Source organism: Ascoidea rubescens (genome assembly GCF_001661345.1).
Source record: "Ascoidea rubescens DSM 1968 unplaced genomic scaffold ASCRUscaffold_6, whole genome shotgun sequence".
Taxonomy (NCBI): domain Eukaryota; kingdom Fungi; phylum Ascomycota; class Saccharomycetes; order Ascoideales; family Ascoideaceae; genus Ascoidea; species Ascoidea rubescens.
In genome coordinates, this window is record NW_017962918.1 from 768,589 (window position 1) to 790,036 (window position 21,448).

Below are 21,448 nucleotides of genomic sequence, written 5' to 3' on the forward strand. Positions count from 1 at the left end.
TGGTTAATTGGACAATTAAATAAATTGAATTAAAGTGAAAATGAGTAAAATAAAATGAAACAAATAAAAAAAAAAATGAAGTAAAAAATGGACTAAAATGACTTAAAATTTCATTTAGAAATATTAGGAAAAAATATTAATTTTTTTTTTCAAAAACAAGTGAAATGGATAAAAACAAATGGAAATGAATTATGCTTGACAAAAAGAATCTGAATATGGTTGAATGCTACTGGAGTGGTGAGAGGACGTTATAGTATAAGATTGTATAAGATTGTATAAGATTGTATAAGATTGTATAAGATTGTATAAGATTGTATAAGATTGCAAGACTGTAAGACTGTAAGACTGTATCAGATGGTATCAGATTATCTGGTATTATGTTGCTGGAGCGTTGGAAGAGGAATGGAGGTGGAATCGAAGCAGACAGAGTAGAAAGGGCAGCTATAGTTCCATTAAATGGAGAATCAGGAAACCCAGCCCAGAAGAGATGGTGCAAGAGAAGGCGTTGGAGCAGCTGTCGATGGAGGAGTTGGAGATTAGCAAGCAGATTTGCCTGGAGTGAAGAGCTACTTGTTCGATCTGTTGCTTTTTGCAAGAAACAGCTGGATCGAAATGGAAGCAATCTGGATTCAAAGGGGATGCGATTTGGATCAAAGCAGACGAGCAGAGGAAGCCAGAGAAGAAAGCAGCAGATTCGTGTAGGCACCAGCGTAAACACAGCTGAGAGAGACGCTGAGGAGGGAGAGAGGAGGGAAGAAGAAGCTGCTGTTTGTGCTTCCTCTTCTTCCTCTTCCTCTTCTTCCTCTTCCTTTCCTTCCTCTTTCTCTCCGTCCCGTCCTGCCTCTGCTTCTCCTGCTTCTTGCACTTCGCTTGGCGACGAAACAGGTTGCGCCAGCGCTGCGCAACCGCCCAAAACCAGCGCACCACAACAGCGGTGCGCCCGTACTTGAGCGCCCGCGGTTTTCGACACGCGTCGTGTGCCGTTCTCCAGGCCGGAGAAACATTGCGAGAGCCGAAAGCTTCCTCTGCTGAGCGTAACGAAGTCTGTGTTTTACTTCACCATTTCCCTTTATTTCCTGCCTTTGCCTGTCCTCTCAGACTTTTATTTATAACTTGACATTTCTCTCTGCAATTTCCATGGAAATCCCCATTTTAACTCAGTTTATTACCACATTTATCCACTATCAGTCCAGTTAAAGTTTGTTCGTTTTATTTTGAAAAAATGATTTTCTTTTGCTTCAGGTGAAAATGGAAAATCTCTCCTTCTATTATTTGCTATCAAATTTCATTCCAATCGTCATTTTCTCTTTCTCTTTTGTTTTCTCTCTTCTTTTTAATCCTAAAATGAAATCCGCTTCTTTTTCCCTGAAATTCGGTAATCAATTTCTCAATTTGTTAGTATCCCTATTCATCCAATTTCATTCATCCACTAAAATTATTCCAATACTTATCTTAAAAAAAATAAAAAAATAATAAAATAAATAGTTGTAATTAAATGTATTGACCAATCTTTCGGAATAAATCAATTTCCTGGTTTAAAATCTCTTTTTAAATTCAATTCAATTCAATTAATTTTGTTCATTCATTTATAAATCTGACATACAATTGTCTTTTTAAATAAAATTAACAAAGAAATTGTATTGATCTTTCCCATTCAAGAAAGCCCATCTTTATATATAATCAAACTAAACCAATTAAACTGAATTGGTTTATAGAATGTTAATCCACTTAAACAATCACGGAATATCTAATCAAAATAAGTCTCATTTCTTTATAATTCTTCCTTTTCATTATCTTTTTGTAATTTATAACTCTATCATAAATAATATTTTTACTTTTTTTTTATCTATTTCTTGTCTTTCTTTTTTTCCTTTTCCTTTTCTTTTTATCATTTTAGGAAGCAAAATATTACTTTCAAAAAAACATAACCTAAAATGACTATTTCCTTTCTCTCTCCCTCTCTCTCTCCGTTTGTATACATATGCTTTTTAAAGTCAAGTTAATTTTCCATTGAGCTTTTCTTTTTTTGAATTCAATTCAACCACTTTCATGAAACTTTTCCCCTATTAATCTCATGAAATTATCTTCTTTAAAAGGCATATTCACAACTATATTTGGAAACTCATTATTTAATCGACAGAAAATCATCGTCTATAAAAGAACCCAAACAGACGATCAAGCACTGAATAACTGTTTACTCTTTTTGAAATCGATCGTTCATTATAATATCCAATCTTATAATAAAACATCTTCTGCGTTCATTAAACGATGACCTTTCTCCAATTAAAATATCAATCTCCTTCTGTATTTTTTTTTTTTTTCGACAAGCTATTTTTTTATTCCAAATAATGGCTGAATCGAATTCAAAAAAGTTCGTGAAAACCCTCAATTTTCTTTTTTTCTTTTTTTTTTTACTCTATTCAGAATAAAGTGGAATTTTAACTTTAGGTATCGTTCAGATGCTGGATGATAATCACAATCAGCCACTAAAATACTCCTTTTAATGACCGATTATATTGTATTAAATAGAATTTAAAATGATAGCAGTCATACGGATCTCTGATAATAAAAAAAGAGAATCAAACAAAATCAACTTGTTCGATTGTATTCTTTTCAATTAGGCCCTATGTAATCTCAATGGATCACCAGGTAAAGCTAAAATAAAGTGATTCCAATTGAATCTAACCCATTCTATAATTTCATTCAAACCCTTTCCATTGACACGTTCTTTACAATAAAAGATTGGCAAAGAAAAAAAAAAGATTCTTTCAAGAAATCACCAGCTCATCAAAAAAACAAAAAACACTTGCTTTATATTCGGAAAAAAGAGAAAGGAGGGTTCATCCTAAAGCAGTAACTGCTGTCTGAGGCATTCTGTGCATACATCCGTATGCCTGGAGCAAACCTGGTTCCACCCCTGTGGATCTTTTTCTTTCAGATGCAAAATAAAATAAAACAAAAAAAAAAAAAAAGTTTCAAAAGATGGAGAAGAACTTTATCATTGCTATCAAGAGTGATTCTTCATAAGATGATGATGTGAGCGAAGAGCGGTATAAATATCCATTTAATTGCTGTGCGAAATAGTTGAGCGACATTTCGTTCTATTACATTACATAGCCGGTTTATTTAATGGGAATGGGGCAAAACAATTCACTATCAAATAGAATCCTTTACCAGGTTAAAGGAAAGATATCCATAATTACATTAAACCAACCAGATAAGTTAAATGCACTAGGTGGTGATGATTACACTTACTTGGCTAAGTTGATGGAAAAAAGCAATAAGGATCCTAGCACTGTAATAACTTTGATCAATTCCTCAGGTCGATATTTTTCTAGTGGCGCTGATTACAAATTTATTAAAAAATACCATGAACTTATTAACGATAAAAAAAACGATGAAAAAGAGATTGAAAGGCAAAACGATCGCTTTTGGTTTAATGATTTTATTCCAAGAAACTCTTACTTGACAGACTGTTTTATAAACCACGGAAAGATTATAGTAGCATGTCTTAATGGACCTGCGATTGGGCTAAGTGCAGCAATGGTTGCACTTTCCGATATAATCTACTCGAAGAATGACGATACGTTTTTATTGTATCCATTCACGAAAATTGGATTGGTAACTGAGGGATCGACTTCGTATTCATTGTTATTACGATTGGGCTTATCAAGGACGAACGAAGCGTTGTTATTATCAAAGCCGATTTACAATAAAGACTTGGTTAGTTGCGGGTTTGTTAATAAATGCTATAATATGGATGATTATAATAAGAAGGATCAGGTGGAGGTTAATAAATCGACAGAGAAATTCAACGAGTTGATTTTAAACGAGTTGAGTGATTCCGTTAAGTTTTTGAATGGTGATTCAATTAAAGACATCAAAAAATTGATCAATTCAAATATAAGGCTCTATTATAATAGTGCGAATTCCAAAGAGGTGATTCAAGGGTACAAGAAATGGTTGACAGGAGTTCCCCAGAGGCAGTTTATCAATTTGGCGAATAAAAACATCAAACACAAGCTATGAATAGGTTTGTCGAAGAGTTGTAGAGCGTGAGTAGTGTTTTTATGATCTTTTTTATAGATAGATTAAGATTTGCGCCATACAAAGCAACAGACGCCACTTTGAAAGGGCCAAGCGCGCCACATGTTTCCGTTTGGGATCCGCGGCCTATGAAAAAAAACCCAAAAAACGATTTCATTTCCCTTCAAATTGGAGTTATCAAAAAGGTTACGACGAGATAATGAGTCTTTTTATGGTTATTGTTTTATTACTCATTTCTTCTGCTTAGAACGAGACATTGCTGCTTTTCCAACAGTATTGTAAGAGTAACACAAATAATATTCATAATAATATTCATATTCATATTCATATTCATATTCATATTCATATTCATATTCATATTCAAATTCATAATAATATTCACAATACCATTCACAACAACATTCTCATCCTGCTTTTATAGACTTTATACTCCAGTTTTCTCGTCTCATCTCAACCATGGCCACGAACAAACCAAGCGACTCTACGTTACGTTTAGGATCAATTGCTCCCAATTTTGAAAGCGACAGCTCGAATGGAAAGATCAATTTCTATGAGTATGTTGGTGATTCGTGGTGCATTTTATTCTCGCACCCTGACGATTTCACCCCGGTTTGCACTACAGAATTAGGTGCCTTTGCAAAACTAGAACCAGAGTTCACCAAGAGAAACGTCAAGCTAATTGGGTTATCTGTTAACGATACCAAAATGCATAAGGCATGGATAGAGGATATCAACGAAATAACTGGGTCGTTCTTGAGCTTTCCCATTGTTTCTGATCCCAAACGAGAAATCTCGCACAAGTACGACATGATTGACTTTCAAGACTCGACCAATGTCGACGACAAGGGCTTGCAGTTGACCATCAGAAGCGTCTTCATCATCGACCCCAAAAAAACTATCCGACTCATAATGACCTATCCTGCCTCCACTGGAAGAAACACTGCTGAGGTTCTCAGGTGCGTCGACTCTTTGCAAGCCTGCGACAACTACAAGATAGCCACTCCCATCAACTGGATTCCTGGCGACGACGTTATCGTCCACAACTCGCTCAACAACGACGAGGCCAAAAAGCTCTTCCCCAAGTTCAGGGCCATCAAGCCCTACCTACGCTTGACTCCCCTCGATATCCAGGAATTGAACAAGAACCACAAGCTCTGATGCTGCAACAGCACCAGCAGCTCTCTTGCTACACCAGCTCTTTACTCTCTTCGCCAGCAATAAACAATAAATATATTCCTTCTCTCCTTCCCCTGTAGTCCATTTGCTGGATATGTGATCTTGTGTTGACACCGGCATGCATTGTTCCAGTTCTGCGGGTGTTTTGCGTGTGGCCATGCGCATTTACCTGCGTCACCACGGATCTGCTCCCCATTGCACGGGTTGCTCTGTCAATTCCAACGGAGCGTAACAGTTGAATAATATTTAACCATTTGATCATGATTAGTGGTATCTGATACGCACAAAAAGCTTTCTGAATGCTCTTTCACAGTAAATCAGGTTGGTATTCCATCTGAGAATAACCCGAATTCTTCAACAATAGCTTCAACAGCTTCAACAGCTTCAACAGCTGAGGTATCAGCTGTTGAAACCTTCTCCCTTTCGTGGAATCTACTCAAATCCCACACAACTCGCTTCGTTCTTATGGCAAATTCAATCAGAATTCAATTAGAATTCACATTACTCGCATTTAAAAACCTTTCACTTCCCAACCTAAGATCTTTATCACTGACTAACCTAACTAACTCTGCAACAGTCCCCTTCATGTTCTTTTTCGCTGCTGTTTTCACCTGGTTTTCATCTTGGTTAAAAATGTAGTCTGCTTTCCACAAATAAATGAATATCAAATAAACACCAAAATTAATCTGCTTTTTTCTTTCTGCTTTTATTGTAAATGTAATTACATTTCTTTTTCCAAAAAAGAATTTCATTATTTATATCCATATCATACTGGTCTGCTCCACATCATTTGTATCTATCTGTCTATCTATCCATTCTTCTATTCTTCTATTTATCTACTCATCTATTCACCTATCCTCAAACAGTCCTTAACCAATTATCCAGTTTCACTTTATCAATTTAATATCAATGGATTTGACAAATACTCTGATCACCAAAATTTCTTTAGAAACTTTAAAGTATGTCGCCATTTTTGTATTCTATTTTATTTTATTTTATTGCCTTTTGTTTTCCATCTCTAATATCTTGTCGTTTTAAATCCTCATGTATACTAATCTCTAACTAAACGATATATTCATTCTATTCAACAGCTCGGTAACTTCAAATACAGATCAAATCTTCAAATGGCTAGAAAAAATAAACCTAAAAGAATACTACAGACTATTCAAAGAAAATGATATAACAATAGATTTAATAACTTCTCTAGATTATCAATTGCTAAAAGAACTAGGCATTAAAAAAGTTGGCGATATTATCAGATTCCAAATCTCAATTGACAATTTGAAATCAGAATATTTATTAAATTCTTCAAGTTTTAATGATTTCATTCAAAACTACTTATACCCAAACTCCACTACTACTACCACTACCACCACCACCACCACTATTACTAATAATAATACTCTTGATAATAATGATAAGAAACTAAACATATTTCCATCAAATTTAAATCCAATTACCCCAATATCTTTAGCTACCCCAACCTCTTTGACAAACTTGATTCAAAAAAATATCGTAACCTTCATCATCAGTGATGGCTCAACAAAAAAGATTAATATAGAAGGCTGCTCAAATTCTGACTCCATTAAATCAAAAGCGTTGAAAAAATTCAATTTATCTGGCATCCCCAACGATTACAACATCTACTATTTAAACGATAAAAGGATCATCGATAGAATCATTAATGATTACGACTTGATTCAAATTTGCTTTTCGCTAACTTCTTTTGAAAAAGATCGCTTGATTCTAACTCTAAGAGATCATTATCCAAACGAAACATCAATCAACATCTCTCATCGCCTATATAAAAAGCCCTTGAATAACTTGAAAAACATATCTGAAAATTTAATTTCAAACTCAAATTCAAACTCAAATTCAACTCGACCAAAATCAATTTTAAAGAACAAAAACTTTAATACTGACAAATTTATTGATACCAATAACACTATCGCCAATACTATCACCAATACAAATCTTAACGCCAATATCAGCATCAACAAAAATCCCAACACGAACGATTCTATAAAATTGAATCGCCCTTTAAAAACTGTCTATGGTCAAAGACCACCAAGTGAACTAATCTCAACCAATTTAGCTGAATATTTTCCAAATGCAAATTCAAATGACTTGATGGAAACAATCAAAAACTCAGCTGAATTATCAAAAGCAATCTCAAGATTAACGACCTTTTCTGACAGTAACTTTCCAAACTTAAATATCAGTGATGATATCAGATCTTCCATATTAACTTTCAATAGTAATTATAATTACCGTAATTCCCACAATTTTCATAATAGTCTCAATACTAATACTAATACTAATAACAATAAACATATCAGCAATAATAGTTTAATTGGCTTGAGATCATCAAGAATAATAGGCGATTCATACAAGAACAATAACCTTGATATAAACAATTTTAAATCTCAACCAAAAGTAAGACAAATTTCTAGATCAAGATCAAAATCAAGATCAAGATCAAGGCAAACCAACATGAAATCTCCTGTGGTAACCCAATTATCCGTTTCAACTCCTTTTCAAAATTCTCCCTTGCTGAGAGTCTCTACTGATTTTGAAAATTTAAACTACTCATCAGACGAAGAAGATTTTGATGAATTTTATAGTATAATCGAAAGATGGAACACTATGCAGAGCCACAGTATTAATAACAATTTTATCACCGATTACGATAACGATAACGATAACAAAAACGATTTAGATCAAGTATACTTGAAAGAAGAAACTATACTAGATGATCTAACATTATTGGGAAATATAGAACATAATGCAAATTTGGAAAATGAAAAATGGATTAAAGGTGCTATAATTGGAAATGGAAGTATCGGAGTGGTTTATTTGGGCTTAAATTCATTCACCGGAGAATTGATGGCAGTTAAAGAAGTTAATATTTCCAAAATTCTTCAACTTGGAGATGAGATTGAAATTAATAACGAAACTGAAATTGATAATGAAAGTAGAATTACAAACGAAAAAGTTATAGCCAAGAATTTGGAAAACGAAATCAATTTATTGAAACATTTGAACCATGAAAATATTGTATGCTATCTAGGTTCGACATATAATTATGATTTTAACTATATTAGCAATGAGGTTGGAAATTACCTTAATATATTTTCAGAGTACATACCCGGAGGATCTATTTCCTCATTATTAATGAACTATGGGAAATTGGAAGAACCATTAATAAGAAATTTCATCAAGCAAATATTAACTGGAATATCATATTTACATTCAAACAACATTATACATAAGGATATAAAGGGCTCTAATGTTTTAATTGATAACAAAGGATGTATCAAAATCTCTGATTTTGGATTTTCAAAGAAAATTTGTTACAGCCAGTACAAGTATAGGAAAAGCGATATTGCAGACATCAGTGAAGTCCTAGGGCCATCTGTTTACTGGATGGCACCCGAAGTAATTACGGAATACAGTTTTAGTGAAAAGACAGATATTTGGTCTATTGGGTGTTTGATGGTTGAAATGTTCACAGCCCAACATCCCTTTCCCAATTTCACAATTGAAGAAGCAATCTTTCAAATTGGCGAGAATAAACAGTGTCCGACATTGCCAGAAAATGCAATCACAAATGATGCAAGCGATTTCTTAAACCAGGTCTTTTCGGTAGACTCCAGAAGACCACCAACAGTGAGCGAGTTGCTACACCATCCCTTCATCAGCACTGTGTTGCTATAAACAAGAAAACAGATTCGACACAACAAAAAACACAATCTCAAACATAACTCCCAACCTGATGTTTGTGCCCACTTAGACCAGGAAAGAGGGTTCAATGCACATTCAACAGGTACACACACGTAAATGCATAACTTGCAGCATACCACATATGAGTACGCTTACGTAATAAATAGCTGTGCACACGCGCCTTTGTCTGTTTGTGCGTGTGCGACGCTTTTTTCTGTACCGGGTACGAGTTCGCGAAGGATACGAAGCGAACGAGTCTGCCCAAGCAGATATAATCTTTTTTTGCCTATTTGGCTTTAATCCACATCAGTAGTGTATTTTGACACTCTTCTATTAATTATTATTATTTATCGTCGCTTCACGCTCCCAGCACTGCTTGTCTGCTGTTTTCTCCAGCTTTTCTATCTCAAATACCTCCATCACACTCTTTTCTGGCTGAAACATATGTCTTCGGATCAAACCACTATTAAATGACAAACAACAGCACCAACAGCAGCATCGATAATTTCAAAAGCAGCATCGATACCAACAGTGAAAATTTTGGTTTCAACAGATCAGACCCAAAGCTTCCAATCTCAGTTTCAAAAGAACACGCAGATATGACTGCAACCACTACTAAACCCAATGCCATCCATAATAACAATCAAATCAATATAACAACACCTACTTTGGATTTCTCTAATTTACCAAAATCAGTCACCGAATCAATTTCTAATGTTACCAGTAACAACTTGAATCACATCAAATCTGGCAAACTTTCACTTTCAAATGGTGTATCAAATGGCTTGAACAATTCAAGAACACCCTCATTATCCTTATCGCCCGAATCGAATTCTTTATTGTCAATGAATTTATCCTCTAACATTTCAGCTAAAAAAATATCAAAGTCTTCTACTGGTAAGAGAAGATACCACAATAAATCAAGAAAAGGTTGCAATACATGCAAAAGAAGAAGAGTTAAATGCGACGAAAATAAACCAACCTGTTTAAAATGTCAACATATGGGCATTGATTGCACATATAGTGCTTTGGCTTTGGGTTTAGATTTGCCAAAAGATGATGATCATTTTCCTTCTTCAATAAATTTATCTAGTCTATCTAACTTGCCTAACTTATCTAATTTATCAAAAAGTTCAAACTTAAATGATTCAAATAACAATATAGCTCAAATAATATCAAAAATAGCAGGTCTAAATAATCAAAACAACAATAGTAATAATAGCATTCTTGCTAATCTTTTGAACAATAATAACAGTGATAACAATAATGCAAATAATTTATTATCAAGTTTATCTCAATTATATTCACATCAAATAAATAATACTCCCAATTCTAATACTAATGCTAGTGGCAATAGCCTTAATTTAAATTCTGTTTCAAGTTTGATATCTCAAATAAATCCAAACATTCTTGAGTTACTCACAACAAATCTTGTATCAACTTTAACGAACATTAACACCAAGAACAACAACAACAACAATAACAATAACAATAATAATAGTTCAAATCCGTTACTTTCAGCTTTGAGCTCATTATCAAATTTAAATTTTCAAAATAGTTCTAGTGCAAGTTCAGTTTCAATCTCAACTCCTAATCTTAATTCCAATACTACTCCTGCTCCCACCTCTAGTTCCAATTCTAGTTCCAATTCTAGTTCCAATTCTAGTTCCAATTCTAGTTCCAACCAAATCTTTTCCCAACCTACCCCAGAAGCAACTCCTATTTCACTTCCAACAATAAATGAACCCTCTAAATCTTTGCAAAACAATGATAGTCAAAAAAAAACTATCAATAATAGTGATTCATCACTGTTGAATAATCAAAATCAACAGGAAAAACAACTATTATTTGCTATAAATCAAAACACTAATAATTCCCTAGCCAATTGTATATTAAATAGAAGTCCTATTAGTTTGCAGGGACAACTAGCCACAAATTTATCTCAATCTCAATCTCAGTCTCAATCTCAATCTCTATCTGATACACAATTACAAAATCAAAACGTTCTGTTGCAGAACAATCCTGAAAGCTCACTGTCAATTGCAGAACATTTGCCATCTATAGCCAAACATATAGATTTGAAAACTTTGAGCAATATTAGTTCATTGGTGTCTCTTCCCTCTTCAAAAAACATACTTTTTCCAAGGGATGATAAACCAAAGTTCCCTCTTCACTTTCAACAGAATCAAAACAGAATTCAGATTCCAGATTTATCTCAAAAAAATCAGCAATCAAGAAATGAAAGTATTTCTTCTACTCCTTTGTCAGCACAATCTTCCATCAATCTTACCACTCCAAATCCCCAACAGTTTATAATGGAACATTCAAAGAATCTCAATTATGGAAATAATTTAGATTCCTACAACAATAACCAAAGTAATTTTCATTCTCAACAAAATCAACTGCCAGTTACTTCTTCACAATACATGAGTCATCTTACCTCTCCGACTCATAGCTCGATTTCTCAACAAGACCAAAGTTTTCAAAACAATTTAAATCAACCAAATTATGGCTACAATAATTCCCAAAGCTACAGTATTAATAATTCAAATTCAAATTCTAGTGTTAATAATAATAATAATGGCAATAGCTGTCACATCGATAGCAACTATCAACTGAATTCTTTGAGCCTCAGATCACCAACTACAAACCAATCAGCAATCGAAGATGATTCAGCTTCCGACAGTGGTTCTTCTCAAACAATGAGTAGTCTAGCCGCAAATTTGAATATCCAAGACCTAAAATTGATGTACCACTATTCAACAAAAGTTTGGCCAACTATAACTGCTGCAGGAATTTCAGAAGAAAAGCTATGGTCAGAATACATTCCCGAGTTAGCATTTCAGTATCCATTTTTGATGCACTCGATATTAGCATTTTCTGCTACTCATTTATCACGAACTGAAATCGGATTAGATGAATGTGTTACGAGACATCGTGGTGAAGCGTTGAGATTATTAAGAGAAGCTGTCTTGAAAATATCTTTAGATAACACTGATGCCTTGGTTGCTTCTGCCTTGATTTTGATTATGGACGCATTAGCTAACGCCTCATTACCAACCTCAACTTCTTTAAAATCGTTACCTCCAAGTGCCTGGATTTATCATGTAAAGGGAGCAGCAACAATTTTAACAGCAGTATGGCCCTTGAATAAGTCATCTAGGTTTCACAAGTTCATCTCTATTGATTTGAGTGATCTAGGTGATATAATCAACAACCCTCAATCTTATAACAACTCTTCACGATCAGTAGACCATGCAGCATATCTAGATTTACAATGCTTTGATGAGACAATTGCAGATTTGTATCCAGTTGAATATACTTCCCCATACTTGATAACATTAGCATATTTAGATAAGCTTCATAATGAGAGATATAAAAGCGATTTTATTTTGAGAGTTTTTGCGTTTCCTGCTCTATTGGACAAAACATTCTTGGCTTTGTTAATGACTGGTAATGAAGCTGCAATGAGAATAATGAGAAGTTATTATAGTCTATTGCGTGGATTTACTGCAGAAATGAAAAACAAGGTGTGGTTTTTGGAAGGAGTAAGCACTGTTTTACCTGAAGATGTCGAAGAATATCGTGGTGGTGCAATGCATATGATGTTAGATTTTCTTGGTGGTGGGCCTAGTATAACAACTAGCAGTGCTGCTTATGGAGGTTCTGCTGACTTGAATTTAAATGATTTAAATGACTTTATGAGCAGTTGATTGCTTTTCTATAGTATACTTCATTTTTTTTTTCTTTTGACTTTTTCATAATAGTTTATTTTTTAATAATTTTTTTTTTTATTTGATACTATCTTAATTTAAATTTCTCTTTCTTTTTTTTGTTTTTTAAATCTTTTGAATTTTATATTTGTTTTGTGTGGGTTATAATTCTGTTTCTAGTATTTTGCATATAATTAATTAATTTAATATCTTTTTTAAAAATCTTATTAATATTAATACACTATTGGAAGAAAAAAAAAAGAAAATTTATTAAAAGGTAAATTTTTGAATGATGAAAGGGTGAAAGTTAAAACAATAAAATATCTAAATTTAAAAAAATAGTACAAGATTATGATTTATAAAGAGAATTGTATAAAAAAAAGTTGAAAAAAATTAACAAAAAAAAAACTTGTAAAAAGATAATAATAAAAATTTAAATTGGAATTATTAGGATTGTAAAAGAATATGAAATAAAAAAAAACAATAACAAAAACAAAAACAGTTATGAACAGGAAAAAAACCAGAAGTTAAGGAAAAAAAACTAAAAATAAAAACTAAATTAATGGATTGTTAAAAGAAATGCAAAATTGAAAAAATTAAATAATAAATAGTAATCACTAGTTTAAATGAAGTTGGTAAAGTTGAAGGTGTTTTTATGTGTTATGTGGCAAGCATAAAACAAAGAAAGGGTTTTAAATAAGAAGTTGGACAGTAAAGGGGATATAGTAAATTTGAAATGGTATCAAAACAGTTTAAAAATAAATTAAAGTGAAGGAATGAGAGTTCAAAGATGAAAAATCACTTAGATCAAGAATTGAAGATAATTTTATAATTATTATAATTATGATTATTAGCGATAAAATTCGTTTCTTGAATTATTGTTTTTTATTAAAAAATCAAACTGAGGTAAAAGACCTTTGACTCTCCATCTCCATCTCAATTTCTTTTTGACGTTTAAATACCAATCGCTATTTGCATGGATCAAAGTATGGTGACTATTTCTCAAACGTAAAAAGCTATTATGATTGGTTGGTTTGTTACTCTTTTTACTTTTATTGGGATTAGTGGTGAGAGTATTGTAAGTGGCATTATCTTGAGATAAATTTTTCAATTGAGAAATTAAATCATTTGAAAAAGTTGGTAAAGTTTTTGAATAATCTTGATCAATTGAAAGAGTTGAATAATCAAAATCTTGAGAATTTTGATAATTATGATTAAATCTCTTGAGATTCTTTTTAAATCTTTTTTTAGGTAAAGAATATGTTGGATAGTTACGTTCAGGATTGTTATTGTTATTAATACTAATAGTATTATTAGTATCGTTAATATTATCGGATTCTGCATTTGGTGGATTTGAAAGATCTGTTAGTTTTAAAGTTTGGAAAGAATCATTTAAATTGAAATCAGTAAAAGAATCATGATCATTATTATCATTATTATTTATGATTGCATTGTTGTTTTCAATTTCATTTGTGTCCTCTTTGGGAAATAAATTTGGAAATAAGTATTTAAATAAATTTAATTCTGTTGGTGATAAATTATCTAAGAAAAAATCATTATTTGAATTAAATTGATTTAAATAAAATTGCAATAGATTATAAATTTCGATACAATTTTCACAAATAAATTTGTTATAATTCGAGGAAGAAGGTAGTTGAGATGACAAATCATATAAGGGTTTATCACATAATAGACAGTATTTGAGGGAATTCATATTTGAATTTGAGAGTGGATTTGAGAGTGAATTTGAATTTGAAGTTGAAGTTGAAATTGAAGGGATGTTAGTGATTGATTTTAATTGATTTGATTTTAAATTTGAAGAAGATGAAAAGGAAATTGAATTTTCAACAGAGGAGTAATTAGATTGAAAAGAAGTATTTAAAGATTCTATTGTGGTTGAAGTTGATAAAGAAGGAGTAATTATTGAGTTTAATTCGAGGTTATTTGAGGGAATGTGTAAATTTTGATTTAAATCTGAAGGTTTATTTAATGATATATTATCTTTTAGGGAGAGAACCAAGTTGAGCAAGTTGTTATGATTATTATGATTATTATGATTATTATTGGCGATGATGTCATTAAATTTTAGAGGTAAGTTTAAGACTAGTTTTTTCAAATTTAAATGATTTAAGATATCATTGTTTGATATTTGATTGTCGGCATCAATATTTTGATAATCATTGATGTTTGGATCGAAATAATCTTCAACTAAGATAATCGGATCATCAATTGGAATAATAATTTTAACATTGTTACTATCTTGAATGATAGGAGTATCGTTAAAGTTTAGGATAGAGCTTACATATTGATCACTATCGTTATAGTTGTAGTTGTTGATATAGTTGTTGATATAGTAGTTATTACCGTTATTGGTATTGTTATTAGTGTTGTTATTATTTATGAAATTATTAGTATTATCGTGGTAATTTGCATTGTAATTAAAATTTGGGAAATTTAGATTAATCGAGGAAATAAAGACTGAAAAGGAATTGTTTATAATTTTGTTTTTGAAATTATTACCATTACCATTACTATTATTATGATTATTATCGGTATTAAGATTAGTATCGCTACTGTTAGCATAATTATAATTGCAATGAAAAGTATTTGTAATTGATATGTTTTGATAACTGTTATCTACTGAATTTGGGGTTAAGGAGGAAGCAGGAGGAGGAACTAAAGGAAATGAGGTTAATTCAGAGTTATCAATTAAATCGAGTTTTGAGGGCTTTGGTTTGATGAAATTGTTGTTGATACCATTTGCATTAATATTGTGAATAGCATTGTTTGAGATATTGTTTGAGATATTGTTTGTGATACTATTGTTGTTAATAATAACTTTGTTGTAATTTAATGCTGTTATATTTTCATGGTTGAAATTGTTGCTGACGCTATTATTGAATAAATCATTTATGGATGATTTGTTTTTGTTTAAAATAAATTTATTATAATCATGAGTCTTATCCTCCATTATAAAGGAATGAATGGTGAGAATAGCAAATTGGAGAGATAATGAGCTACCAAAGAACAAGTAAGATTGACAATTTTGATCTTATTGTTGAGCAGAATAATTGTTGAAAGATAATTGTAAAAATTTAAGTGAAATTGAAGAACAGACAAGAAACAAGAGAGAGATATAAAAACTGATAAATCTGCGAATATTCACAATTATCAAATTATCAGAAAAATAATAGACAAAACTAAAAGAAAAAAAGTGACCTGAGCGAATGAACAGTCTAGTAATTAGCAGCAGAAATTATCAATAAACAAACACCAGCAGTAACAGTCCAACAACAAGAGAGGAATAGGGCAGAATGGAGTAAAAAACCAGAGAACAGATAAATTACAGATATAATCAAAGTCACAAATCAAACAGAAACATCAAATCTGGAAAATAAAAATCAAAAAATCAAAACTCAAATAACCACTAAAAAATAAAAAGCGATGGACAAAAACACCGGAACTCGTTTTGTTTACTTTTGCCGTTTCGGGCGTGTGCTGTGCGTGCGTTTCGCAGACGGAGCAGGATCACATGGTCATTACGGAGACGTCACGGCATCACTGTGCACATCACGAGGTCATCACGCAGTTCACTGCGTTTTCACGCACATTGTCACGCACATTATTACGCACACGTGGCAGATGCCGAGCTCTGTTCGTTATCATGAAATGTGTTTGTTTCCTCAGCGTCTGTTCGTCAAAGAAAGTGCGTGTGGCTTGTGCTTCTTGTGCTTCTTGTGCTGTTAAAAATATTTAATATACATATAATATATGAGGTAAAACAATAAAGAGCTTTTGTGATCAGTCAAATTGGACAATTGAACAAAAGTACAGCAATTAGCTAATAAATTACCAACACAATAAACAAAATGATGTGGAATACGAAATGAGAAGATGTCTTTCTCTCACATCTCTTCCACTCTTTTTTCAACATACTCCTTCATCTTTTCTGCATCTAAATAAACCCATGAATCCTGTTCATTGTAAATCTGTGCATTGCTAAACATTTGTCTTAGATCTGTTAGAAAATCATCAAATGATACGTATATTTTGTTCTTTAAATTCAAAATTAACTCGTTCAAACTAATTGGCTTCTTGATAATCTGGTAATAATCCCCATACATCTCCTTGGAAGGCAATCTTAAGAAAAGCTCGCATCTTAAATGATTGTCCTTTTCATCTCTTAACTTTTTGATTTCTGTAATCAACTTCAATGCCTTATCGATAAATTCATCACCAATTCCATTATCGTTACTATTTACATCATTATCATCTGTTTCTTTTTCTTTTTCTCTTTCTTTGATTCGGCCATTACTAGCTCCATTTCTAATGGTGACTTTTCTTCTTTTTCGACTTCCTCTTCCAATTCGAACTTTCATTCCACCATTATTATTTCTCTTATTTTCATCTTTGCCTTCATCTTCAAAATCCATATCTTCTTCATATTCATTTTTACTACTATCACGCTCATAATTATCATTCTCGTTTTCGTTTTCATAGTCTTCTTCTTTTTCTTCATCATTATGATGATCATTTTCCAGACTTGTATCCTTTTTAAATCCATTTATCCCTGGTGATCCTCGGGTTTTTATTCCTCTAGTTCTACTCCTTTTACCAACAACTTTTTTCTTTGCTTCTTCAATTTCTTCAATTTCTTCAATTTCCTCCTTTTTCTCCTTCTCTAGATTTTCCAATTCCCCTACTTTAATAATTCTCTTATTTCGTCTTCTTTCCAATGCTTGTCGTTTTCTAAGAATAATCTCATCAACACTATCTCTATCTCCACTATCCATAGCATCCAACCATTGCGCTTCAGTTAATCCGTCATCATAAATAACTTTTTTTCTTTCTCTTGTTCTACCAATTGCTTCATTCTTGGGTTTCAATTGAACAGCAATAAACTTCTCGCTAAATACTTCAGGTAATTCGTCATCTGTCATTAATCTTGGAATAACTGCACCATTGTTACGCTCTCTAGCCTCTCTTTTAGCTAATGCTATTCTTTCAATATCAATATCATTAAATACAACCTTTTCATTCTCAGTTCTAGCCAAGATTCCGTTCAATTCATCATCATCTAAATCTTCGTCTTCATCTTCCCCATTTTTCTTTTTCCTTTCTTCATCTTCTAATAATCTCCTTAAAAACGCTTCTTGTTCTTCCGCTGTTGATTTATTATCAAATTTACCAGCTTGAATAACTTTTCCATCGATATCTAATTTTTTATGTGCTCTTTCTAATATAACTTCTTCAACTGAATCATTAGATATTAACCTTAAGATTCGGACTTCATTTTTTTGTCCAATCCTATGCGCACGATCTTGTGCTTGTAAATCTTGATGAGGATTCCAATCTGTGTCAAAAATTATAACTGTATCTGCACTTTGTAGATTTAATCCTAATCCACCAGCTCTCGTTGATAATAAAAATGCAAAATATTGTGAATCAGGTCTATTAAATGTTTTTAACATATCTTGTCTATCATCCGCTTTAGTTCCACCATCTAATCGAAGATATTTCAAATTTCTTAATCTTAAATAATCTTCCATTATATCCATGACTTGTGTCATTTGAAAAAAAATTAAAACTTTATGATTTGTGACTTTTAATTTGGGCAAGATTCTATCCAATAACTCAAATTTTCCTGAAGTTCTCCATAATAAATCATTATTAACTTTACTTGGATTGATAACATTTTCAACATCTTCAAATACAAATGGATGATTACATATTTTCCTTAATTGCATCACTTTATTATTTAATCCTTTGATTCCAGATTTATGATTTCCCTTATTATCATCTCCAATGATTAGTGCATTATATTTCAACATTTGTTGGTAAAGACTCTTTTGTAATGCTGATAATTTACATTTAACAACCCTTTCAACTTTATCTGGTAAATCCTTTTCAACATCTTTTTTCAATCTTCTTAATAGGAAGGGTCTTAAAACTTTATGCAATCTTTTGATAATTAATAATGTTTCTTCTTCAGTTAATTCCATTTTATCTTGTGATCCAGCATTAGCAAATGGGGTATTAAACCACTCATCAAATGTTTTAACAGATTTGAAAATTTTTGGCAAGACAAAATTTAATAAAGCCCATAATTCTGGTAAATTATTTTGCAATGGAGTTCCTGTTAAGATTAGTCTATTTTTAGTCTTATAAAAATGACTTAATGTGTAAGATAATTTGGAATTTGCGTTTTTCATTCTATGACCTTCGTCGATTATCATATGAATCCAATTATATCTTGATAAAAGAGCCTTGTCCTTAATAACATATTCGTATGTTGTTAGTAATACTTGGAAATCGTTTTGTCTAATTCTGTGTTGTAATAATTTTCTTTGGGGTGGAGTACCTTTATAAATTATTTTTTTGACTGATGGAGCCCATTTTTCGAATTCTAATGTCCAATTTGTTATAGTTGATAGAGGCACTAGAACTAGATATGGTCCATATTGTTTTTTGTATTGAATTAAATAAGTTATTAAAGAAATTGATTGAATAGTTTTACCAAGACCCATTTCATCAGCCAATATACCATTAAGATTATTATTATATAGTGAAACCATCCATTCTAAACCCTTCACTTGATATTCTTTAAGAGTTCCACCAACTAAGATTGAAGGTTGTTTAAGGATTGTTTCTTTAATTCTATGAGCGACTTGGTAATAATCACTTTTTTCTTGATTTTCGTTATCATCGTCGACTGATTCATCCTGGTTTGTTTGAGATTCGTTATTTGAGTAGAGAATGTTTTTTAATTTTGAATCATTTTGTTGGACTTTGACAGCTTGAGATAAAGATTCTAAAAAGGAGTTTGTTTGTCTTAGTAAGTGAGTGATTCTCTTATCTTTTGTTTGATCTAGTAATTTTATATAAGCTTCTTCATCATTTGCTTTTAAGGCTTTTAATCTATCCTTTGCGTTCTTTTCAAGTTTTTTAGTTTCGTCTTTTTCTATTTGGGTATGGTAGTGGTTTAGGTTTTTTATTAGTAGTAATCTTTTTGGTTCTTTTTTTGATTTTTTAATTAATATTGAGTCAATGTTAATTAGTATTTTTTTAATTTTTTTCAATTTTAGAGTGTATTCCAATTGTTGTTTTTCTCTTCTTTGTTGTTCTTCTAGTTGTTCAGCTAATCTTGAGGTTTGAGGAGTTAAGATTTTGTTTCTAATGAAAGCGTTTCTAAAAATGGAGGAAGCTAGTAAAGTTAGATTTGGAGAAGGATTGTAAAAGTGAGAAGAAGTAATGTGAACTAAACGATCTTTGTTTGATACTTGATGTATAAGATTTTTTCTGATTTTTTTTTGTTTTTGTAGTAATTTTAAGGAGTTTAGTTCTATAAGAGCATTTTTTTTCAAGAGATCTATGTTTGGGGGAGTGTGGTCTAGGTTGTTTAAATCAGATAATAATAGGTCGTTGAAGTTCAAAGTAGCTAAGTTTGAAGGAAGATTTTCTAGAGTATCTATTCTATTTAGGATTTGTTTTTCAATCTTAATTTCAGTGGAGTTGTTGCCTAGTTTATCAAAACCAGTTATGTTGTTTATAAAATGAGAACTTTTTTTGATGTTTCCAATGATTTTTGCTTTTTCTTCGTAATCTTTTATGATTGAGTCATTTATTATGATTTCCTTTAAGTTTATATCTTGATTATTTTTTTTGTTATTGGTGATGTTGTTATTGGTGTTATTGGCGTTATTAGATAGATTAATTTGAATGTTTAAGGGTAAATCTAAGTCATAGGATAGTAATTGGAAGGAAACCAATTGATCTTTTAATAAATTCAAGTCATGATTTTTGATTTTATTGCCATTATTGGTGTTATTGGTATTATTATTGGTATTATTATTGGTATTATTATTGATATTTTTGAGTTTATAACTGTTGATTTGATTTAGTTTTGATAGATGGTCATCGTAATCATTTGAGATTGATTTGAATATATCTTCTAATGCATTTAATTGCAATTCTAGTGATTTACTGTTATTTATGTTATTTATGTTATTGTTGAGAGTGGGATAATTATTATTATTATCATTGTTGTTTAGGCTATTCAAATTGTTTAAATCATTTAAATTAAGATCGTTTTTGTTGATTTTTTTCTTGTATAGTTTTTGATAGGTTAGTAGTAAAGATTGAACTTCGGATATAGATTGTGGATAAGTGTAAGTAGGTATGGTGTTATTGGGATTGATACTATTGTTTAGATTATTATTCAAGTCAAGATTTGATTTTATAGATTGCAAATAGTTTTGGCTGTTGATTTGGTTCGTGATTTGCGAATTAAGCTGAGAGTTATTTTGAAGCAACCTAATGTTGTTGTTGTTGTTGGTGGTGGTGGTGGTGGTGTTATTGTTGTTGCTGCTATTGTTGTTGTTTACACTACTGATGGTGTTATTTATGTTGGTAGCAGTGGTCGAGGAAGTCATTTTGCAAGTGTCGAAGGTGAAAAGCAGTGAAATATTCAATGATAAGGACAATTTGCAGCAGAAAAAGCGCAGGGCCTGGTAAACAGAGAAAGGCAGAATAAAGCAGTAACAAATCAAAGGACCCTTTGGGCAAAAAGCAGACAGACAAAAAGTGAAATTGCAGTAAATGAGCTTCGAGGTTCTCAGAACGCAGCAGAGAGAAAGCAAGCAGAACAGTCTGGGTGGTTCTCGGTGGCAAAGACAGGGGAGCGGTGGCAGTTTCGTGAACAAAACAGCAGTCAAAGGACAAGCAGAGAACGCTGGGAGAAGGCTCTTTCGCTCAGGCAGCAGCGATGTTAGCAAAAATGGCAGCACAGG

At 31.9% G+C, this 21,448-nt stretch overlaps 7 protein-coding genes across 7 annotated transcripts; 5 read left to right on the top strand and 2 right to left on the bottom strand.

Annotated features, from left to right (window-relative positions):
• Positions 1 to 377: 377 nt before the first annotated feature.
• On the top strand, positions 378 to 950 carry ASCRUDRAFT_80932 (uncharacterized protein; the record flags this gene model as incomplete). Its single annotated transcript, XM_020194550.1, has 1 exon — positions 378 to 950. The coding sequence occupies one exon, from the start codon at positions 378 to 380 to the stop codon at positions 948 to 950; it is 573 nt and encodes a 190-aa protein (XP_020047497.1).
• Positions 951 to 3,135: 2,185 nt separating this feature from the next.
• ASCRUDRAFT_34532 (enoyl-CoA hydratase/isomerase family protein) lies at positions 3,136 to 4,029 on the top strand (the record flags this gene model as incomplete). The annotated part of the gene is made up of 1 exon (XM_020190531.1): positions 3,136 to 4,029. The coding sequence occupies one exon, from the start codon at positions 3,136 to 3,138 to the stop codon at positions 4,027 to 4,029; it is 894 nt and encodes a 297-aa protein (XP_020047498.1).
• A 237-nt stretch (positions 4,030 to 4,266) lies between these two features.
• Positions 4,267 to 5,219, top strand: ASCRUDRAFT_147493 (peroxiredoxin). Its single transcript, XM_020189249.1, has one exon. The coding sequence runs from the start codon at positions 4,504 to 4,506 to the stop codon at positions 5,203 to 5,205; it is 702 nt and encodes a 233-aa protein (XP_020047499.1). The 5' UTR covers positions 4,267 to 4,503; the 3' UTR covers positions 5,206 to 5,219.
• Positions 5,220 to 6,336: 1,117 nt separating this feature from the next.
• On the top strand, positions 6,337 to 8,940 carry ASCRUDRAFT_34635 (kinase-like protein; the record flags this gene model as incomplete). The annotated part of the gene is made up of 3 exons (XM_020190538.1): positions 6,337 to 7,846; positions 8,003 to 8,124; positions 8,161 to 8,940. Coding segments are annotated over 3 exons (2,412 nt in total), but the record flags the coding sequence as incomplete, so codon positions are not given.
• A 348-nt stretch (positions 8,941 to 9,288) lies between these two features.
• On the top strand, positions 9,289 to 12,558 carry ASCRUDRAFT_75906 (Zn(II)2Cys6 transcription factor; the record flags this gene model as incomplete). Its single annotated transcript, XM_020193264.1, has 1 exon — positions 9,289 to 12,558. A coding segment is annotated over exon 1 (3,142 nt), but the record flags the coding sequence as incomplete, so codon positions are not given.
• Positions 12,559 to 13,181: 623 nt separating this feature from the next.
• On the bottom strand, positions 13,182 to 16,020 carry ASCRUDRAFT_13554 (uncharacterized protein). The gene has a single exon (XM_020189093.1). It carries the CDS (start codon positions 15,628 to 15,630, stop codon positions 13,510 to 13,512), a length of 2,121 nt encoding a protein of 706 aa, XP_020047502.1. The 5' UTR covers positions 15,631 to 16,020; the 3' UTR covers positions 13,182 to 13,509.
• A 338-nt stretch (positions 16,021 to 16,358) lies between these two features.
• On the bottom strand, positions 16,359 to 21,416 carry STH1 (RSC chromatin remodeling complex ATPase subunit STH1). Its single transcript, XM_020193265.1, has one exon. It carries the CDS (start codon positions 21,089 to 21,091, stop codon positions 16,565 to 16,567), a length of 4,527 nt encoding a protein of 1,508 aa, XP_020047503.1. The 5' UTR covers positions 21,092 to 21,416; the 3' UTR covers positions 16,359 to 16,564.
• Positions 21,417 to 21,448: the final 32 nt, after the last annotated feature.

Bases quoted from the DNA above. Each gene is read 5' to 3' on its own strand.
- ASCRUDRAFT_147493 (XM_020189249.1), top strand. From the start codon at position 4,504: ATGGCCACGAACAAACCAAGCGACTCTACGTTACGTTTAGGATCAATT.
- ASCRUDRAFT_13554 (XM_020189093.1), bottom strand. From the start codon at position 15,630: ATGGAGGATAAGACTCATGATTATAATAAATTTATTTTAAACAAAAAC.
- STH1 (XM_020193265.1), bottom strand. From the start codon at position 21,091: ATGACTTCCTCGACCACTGCTACCAACATAAATAACACCATCAGTAGT.